This window comes from Dipteris shenzhenensis, chromosome 31 (assembly GCF_047967505.1).
Source record: "Dipteris shenzhenensis isolate YYH24624 ecotype China chromosome 31, Dip_SZ_1.0, whole genome shotgun sequence".
Lineage (NCBI taxonomy): Eukaryota > Viridiplantae > Streptophyta > Polypodiopsida > Gleicheniales > Dipteridaceae > Dipteris > Dipteris shenzhenensis.
In genome coordinates, this window is record NC_141626.1 from 28,740,211 (window position 1) to 28,747,808 (window position 7,598).

The following is a 7,598-nucleotide window of genomic DNA, read 5'->3' on the forward strand; positions in this document are numbered from 1 at the left end:
ACTCTAAAGAATCAAAATATTTCTATATTCCTCAACTTCCACAGGGACCAATGATGCATGGAAGGATATGGAGACATCAAATGTAGAGGACAACATACCACCCAAAATGGGGACTATCAATTACGCGATGGATACAGGAGATATAGAAGAAAAATAACCCCAAAAGTGGAGAAAATTGCAAGGAATATCACGAATCCTATACTTTTAGAAGAGAACATGGATGAACGTACTGTCTCAACATTAGGGACAAAACTAGATAATCTTATTGTTGTTGCAAACATGTATGAAATCATAGCACCTGACAATTTGGATGAGTCAGAAGCCAACAACTTCAAGGAGAATTTGGATCTATATCCACATACAATTTCTTTGGATATGCCACGATTAACAATCATATTAGACTTGAATGGCCTGTTATTAAGTCGCTGCCTATTCAAGTCTCCAATACATCCGTCTATTATGCATGGCAAAAATAGTTATATGGTTGTTCGTCCTGGGTGCATAGAATTTCTTAAAATCTTGCTACAAAGATTTAATGTAGGTATCTGGTCAACTGCGATGGAGTATAACATACTTGATATGGTAGGAAAGCTGCAAAATTATGCAAATGACAGCCTCCCTTTCTTTGTTATATGGTCTCAGCAAGGATGCTACACTTACAGTAAGACGAGGATAAATAGGCCTGACAAGGTTGGTGTTGAGGCAATGTTCAAACCCTTAGCAAAAATCTCAAAGGCATTTGGATGTGATGCTAGAAGGACAATCCTTGTTGATGACTCCCCATACAAGGCTTGCATTAGCCCTGCATCAAATTGCATATTTCCTTCAACATTTGATGTACAAGACAAGGATGATAATATTCTACTAAGAGAGTTGATGCCGTACTTACTACAACTTGATGAGACTAAAGATGTGCGCAGCATGATTGAGACAAATCGGTATGGACAATTACCTGTGATGGAGGGGCATAAGGATTTCAACCTTGTCCAGGAAGAATGGAGGGAGGAAAATCATGCATGGGAAATCTTCCTCTTGCAGATCAACTAAGAGAGAGGGATATAGGTGGTAATACAGAACCAAAGGGTGTACACCCTAGGGCAACCCATGGTAGTGATGGCCAGGTGCCTAAACTCAATGCATCCCAAATAAGACCTTTAAGGAATGCTCCGCAACTCTCTAGCATGAATGCTATGCAAGTTTCTCAATTGGCTATAGACCTAGGGTACAAAGGTCGCTATATCAAGAAATACATTGCTAAGGGCTACATAAACTGACTACAGAATGCGTATTTTTCATGAAGGTACATATGTCAAAGTGTTTTTTGATTTTATCTCAAGTCTATATAACTGTTGTTGCAGCTAATTGAATTTGTCTTTTGTGATGTAGATAGATATACGTTCAAATCAAGCTTGAGTAGGTACATACCAAAACGAGATCCATTTGGACCACCAAAGTTACCTGTCCCTATCAACGAAGTGTTCTGGATAAAAAATGTGGCTTTCGAGGTGCATGAGTCAACCATTACAGGTGCTGTTGTTTGTGCATGGCTCCATCAAGAGAGGGACTACTATTCTCCATTATGGAGGTGACAAGTACTCCTACAGAGACTGGAAGGAATTATGTAGAGTTCATCCAAGGCTAAAGACCAAGAGGACCCTACTGTCCCTATGAAGGATATGGTGCATATTGTTGGTGATGTTCAATATGGCAATGTGGCAAGATTTATTAACAGCAATAGAAATACCAATGTAAGGCCAAATGTTTGTTATGTATTTTCCCCTGATGTTCCACCTTGGTATGACCCCATGATGAACATAGATATTGCAGAATATGGTCACATTTGTATTGAATCCATAGATGATATACATGCAGGAGAGGAGCTATTTGCAGACTATGAGTTTTGAATAACAACATTGTATTTCTTTATACAATCATTACTTATGGGAATTACTACTTTCTTGCCAGCTATGTAAATTGGTGCGTAATTGTTGTGTGTGAATAATATGCAAACATGTTCATAACTACATTCATAATGTATTTTGAAGGAGTGTCTCTCGTGCCATTCTTTCTGGTGCCATTCTCTTTGGGGCTAGAAATTGAGAGTTTCTTTGGAATCATGATTTATTTCAGGGATTTCAATGGTGCATCAACAAGTTGTTATGTTTTCATCCTAAAGTGTACTTTTTTACTTTGCAATGAGTAATCAACATGACATGTAAAGTTATCCTTTTACAATAATGCTAGTCAGTCTAAACATTGAAAGTGCACAATAAATGATTGTCATTGCCACCTAAATTACATCAAATGCTTGTCATTTCCCATTGATTTTCCATCAACTACATATCTTGCATTCATTCTCCTTAACTATATATCTTGATTTTCCATCATCTACATATCTTACTAAGTTAAAGAGCCTGTGCGTTTTCATTGCAATACTCATGGTTATTAATTACTCTACATTTTTTAAACGGTGTTTTGGAGATTTTCAAATGAGAATGCTCACAACAAAAGCGAGTCTCAATATCAATGGAAATTCCAGAGACTCGCTATTATGAAGGTGTTTTTGAACATCACTATGTCTCACGAGATGAATCTAACTCAAATGGGTTTCAAAGTTTATTATTTTGTTGATGATAACATAGTTTAGACACTGATATTCTATTTAATATTTGAGAATGTAGTTGATATTTCACACTTCATGAATGGCTATCTAGTCTATTTTCACATATTTCTCCTGTTTTTTCATTGAGGGGAGCTACAATTTCTTCCAAAACTGCCATTCTGGGGATTGTGTTTTTCCCGAATTATCTAATACGGTCTTAGTAGCTCTCGAGGATGCATTCAACTCCAAGGTGAAGGTGATTACACCCATATGGGTTTGGATGAGTTTCTTGTGATCCTCAAAGCTTTTTTCCCATCCCTTTAGTAACATCACCATTAACTATCTAATTTCTACTCATCCTCTTTTCTTTATTTTTCTTTTCTTTCAGTTGTAGCTTAGAAGCCTTTCCTAGAATCCCCCTTCTATAAACCTCTTCAGCCATAGTCCTCATTTTAGGAGTTTGTATGGTATATTATCAAACTCCTGTCGATTTGATGACTTAGACAAATAAGTCTCTAGATGGTGCCACAAACTTATTGGGCTCAAATACTTCCAAGCAAAGCCCTCGATGAAATATAATCCATAAAATGGATTGAAAGGCACTTCAATGTAGAGAAGATATACAAAATGTCATGCACAACTCTGGACGTTCAAACATGGCATGTCAAAGACAAAGTTTGATGAGAATCCATTAGAAGTCCCACTCAAATCAAATATGGGACTTAAGAGGAGCATGAGAATGCACTTTACTTACTCTGCTAACACCACTAGGATCTTACTAACCCTCTTCCTAATAACTTACCCCTTCGATTTTTCTTTTTCTTTTTCTTATTCCTTCTTTGAATGGTCACAAGTACTCAACTCGGCTCACTCAAACCCTGAGGTTCCTACTTCCAGATGAATCACGCATCCATACTTCTAGCAAGCATTCCATAACAAGGAGCCACTACATCCCTCTGCTGCAATGGACCAAAAGATTCAGCCCAATGCACACAAAAGACTACTTTGCATTATCTTCATTGACAACACTCCAACAACCCTAATTGTTGCACGATCCAGAGGACTGGATTGAGATCAAGGAATGGGGGCATGTTAAACATAATGGTCAACAATACGCCACCACTGGTTAAGTGATGTGATTTGATGGACAATGGCAAGTCTGTAGAGCCAGGATTGTGTCTTGGAGCTAGATGGCCCCAAGAGGATGGTAAAAGAATGAGAAGGGAGAGTGGTAGAAAGAGATTAGGGTTGGCCCTCCGTTCAAAAGGTGACTTGTATAAAAGGCCAAATGGTTAACTTTGGTCTTCATTGTTGTTTGCACAAGTTTGAATACAAGCTCCCTCTTCTCTTCCAAGAGAGTGTTTTGGGTGTTCTCTTGTTTCCATTGTAGTGTCCTTGTGGTTGTCACTCTATCCCCGTTCACTCCCTTCTCCTTCTTCCCTTCCTCCTCCTCCCTTTTCCCCTCCTTCTCCCTCTCCCCTCCCCTCTTCCCCTTCCCTCTTCCTTGCGTGAAACCACATTGCAACGATCAGGAGGCCGCTTGACTAACACTTGCGGATGGCTCGTGCTATGCATTGCTCCCACAAGGAGTAGCCTGGAGTGGAAGCTCTGTCAGCATATCTTTAACTACCCCACGACACGTGAGTCACTGCTGAGACCCACCATACCTTGCAAATCTACCCTTAACTTCCCAAGCTCGACACAACCGCAGAGCGGCCAAGGTGCATGTGTAGATTATATCTCACAAGGTGGTGCTTGTTTGGAAGGGATTCTCCTAGTTATGGTAGGAGAGCATAGTATGCAAGCATTTATTTGTGAGTCACCAAATATCCAACATTTATGAACTAGGGATAATTTAAGGCCTTATAAAGGTTGGGGTGAGCTTTTTCTTATCTAAAATTAGTCTATACTCGCGAGTCACCAGTTATCCAATATTTATGAATTGGAAATTTTCCAAGCTCACAAACTTATGGACAAATAAAGCAAAAAAAAAGCAAATTCATACAAACAAGAGAAGTTTACAAACATACCATCGAGACAAGGTTGTGACTAGAAATGCTATTTTGCAAGGAAGGAAAAAAAACACAAGGCAAAATCCACAAATGTCTGGCGACCATTTCGTCCAACCCACACTTCCTTCCATTCCAGGTACTAGCTATTGTTTGTTCTCATTCTTTGCATATTGCCTGACATTCTTTTTATCGAGAAAGCAGCTTCTCCAGCCCTCATCCAAATATTGAGTTTTAACCTTCTATTTCCCCATGCTTGCAAAAAATCAAAGAAATGTAAAGGACTAATATTAATTCTTCAAACTATAGTCTAGATATGACTATTGATATTCATATAACATGCCGGCTTCCTATCTATTCATAATACTCTCTTGTGTCAATCTAAGTTCTCACAACATTCCTCTCTTTTGATGCATGCTCTCGAAGGGATGCGACATCGGGTTCAACAGGGAAGATAGCCAAGTTGGATGCAAGATCGAAGGATGACATTCCATATTTTTTGTGGTCCACAACATAATATTACATGGGTTGTCACTAAGAATGAATTGTGAGCTCTTCGAAGTGTAATTTGCAGGGAGGATTTGGCAACAATGGACCTTGTCTCGTGTTCATATTTTTCCCAACCGCCTTTTCCCCTTTAGGAAAAGTTCATTAATTAGTAGGATCCAAGTTCCATTTAAAAGTAGCAATTATGTGTTCCATGAAAAATATATTCTAGAATATAGCGAGTGAGCACCGAATGAATTAATAAATACATACCCAAGGCTAGGAAATATACAGAGCCATGACCGACAATAAGCAGATTTAATTTGTGGCCATCTCTTAGGGTATTTTGCTATTCAAAAAAGCCATTTAAAGGGTCATAATCTTGCACCAAGCCGTGCACTTGATGCAAGTTTTCTAAGAAGCTATAGGGCACTTCAACTTGCCACAGCAACAAACCAAAGAAGAATTTTCTAAGTCCCAAAACCAAACTAAAAGAAAAATTAGGAAATGGCCATTCATACCAAATACATAAGCAATGAGTATTTCTTACTCCGAGAAATTTCACCTTGTTATATGCATTGAATCATTGCACCCAACAAGGTGAATACTAACTAGCCAAATGAAATATTTTATTCTTCTCACACATTGAGCAACAATGAATTGAATCATTGCACCCAACAAGGTGATTACTAACTAGCCAAATGAAATTTTTTATTCTTCTGTCACATTGAGAAGCAATATATTCTTTTGGCACGTTAAGAAGCAATATTCCATTCCCAAAATACCAATTCAGAGGGGCACAACATCAAGGTGATGCTTTTACTACTTGTTGGATTAAGTAGGGGCTACCTGCTTTGAAGTAACCTTGAGCTGTTCCAACTACATTTACGCCAAGTTTGTACCTAGATTTCTCAAAGGTGGAGAGCATCGATGTGGCAACATGACCCTAAAACGCACAAAGGTAAATTATATGCTATAGTAATATAAAGAAACTACCAAAGCGATTATCATGGCTTTGTTAGTAAACAAAAGCGAGTGCTTACGTGCACTTGTGCTCTCTTGTTTCTTTGTTGTTGACACTATATCCGAAGTTTCCCACATCTACGGCAATAATTCAGCATTCAAAGCATTTTGTTGCCTGCATTTACTGTGCTGAGAGAAAGAGAGCTTACATCAAAACTTTAGAAGCTCAAACTACCTCCAGACACACTACTCAAGGCATTCAATTTACTACCTCCGGACACACTACTCAAGGCATTCAATTTAACATTGCATACTAGTCTTGTTTACTGTCAAACAACTATGCACTCATGTCTTTGCAAGAACTTGACTTCATCCTTTTCTGGAGCTTTACAAATCCCAAAATTTGCTGCAACACCTTGTTGCATTTGAATAGACAGATAGAAACATGAATAATTTATTTGCGCCTACAGCGCGAAAATGTCAAACCAGATGGTAGATTTATTGCACTCTTCCTCCCTTTCACAGCCCGCAAGCTAAGTACCTATCCTCAAGAGCCACAAGCGTCCAGAGCTTCCCCAGTTAGACGACATATTCTCCACTCTGGAAGCAACTTGGCCCCAATGCCTTCGTAAAACTTGATCGCATTCTGGTTCCAATCGAGCACGCACCACTCCACCCGTCCATAGTTCAACCTCACCGCCTGCTGAGCGACGGCCTTCAACAAAATGGTACCCAACCCAAGTCCTCGGTAGCACTCGCGAACGAACAAGTCCTCGATGTAAAAGCCAGGCTTGGCGAGAAAAGTGGAATAGTTGGGGAAGAAGAGGACAAATCCAGCAACGACGCTACCGAGACGGGAGGGGGAGCGGAAAGGGAGAGCGAGGGGGTCAGAGATGGGGGAAGGGAGGGGCAAAAGGCGAGAAAGGGGAGGAAAAGGAGGAGGGTTGGAGGGAAGGGAGGGGGGGAGGGAAGGAGGGGAGAGTTCGAGGAGAAGGACAGTAGGACCTTGGAAGGGAGGGAGGAGGAAGAGAGTAGATTGGAGCTGGGAAAGGGAGGCAGTGCAAGCATGCGAGAGTCGCTCGAATTCAGCTAACTGTTGGATGAGAGCCAGAATGAAGGGAGTATCCTCCATAGCTGCTAGCCTCACCTCCACTCTCACCTCCTCCTTCCACTCCGCCATAGCCTACAAGCTTGCCACCTTCCCTGCACAATTCACTTTCTTCAATCACAGTTTTAGGGTTTCATCAGGCTTTCTCTCACATCACACCCCAGTTCTTTGGCTTGCCTCGTTTGAAACATTCGGCTCTAGTCACCGGTTCAAATCTTGGCCGCTCGTGGGGTGTTTGTGTGTGTGTTAACCTCGGCTGTGCACCTTGTGCCCACCCTACACCTCTGTGAGTTGACCTCAGATCTGCACCTTGTGCGCCCATCGCCCCCATGTGCACTTTCACCTTCGACGTTGTCGAGGGTTGCTAGCCTCACTTGCACCTTCACCTCCTGCCTCAACTCTGCCCCTGCACAATTCAGGTTTCGCACAA

General features: G+C 40.7%; 1 protein-coding gene across 1 annotated transcript; it reads right to left on the bottom strand.

The window, feature by feature from the left end:
• Positions 1–6,500: 6,500 nt before the first annotated feature.
• On the bottom strand, positions 6,501–7,351 carry LOC147881302 (L-ornithine N5-acetyltransferase NATA1-like). The gene has a single exon (XM_087369929.1). It carries the CDS (start codon positions 7,238–7,240, stop codon positions 6,608–6,610), a length of 633 nt encoding a protein of 210 aa, XP_087226055.1. The 5' UTR covers positions 7,241–7,351; the 3' UTR covers positions 6,501–6,607.
• Positions 7,352–7,598: the final 247 nt, after the last annotated feature.

Excerpts from the sequence above, each read along its gene's own strand:
- LOC147881302 (XM_087369929.1), bottom strand. The coding sequence starts at position 7,240 with ATGGCGGAGTGGAAGGAGGAGGTGAGAGTGGAGGTGAGGCTAGCAGCT.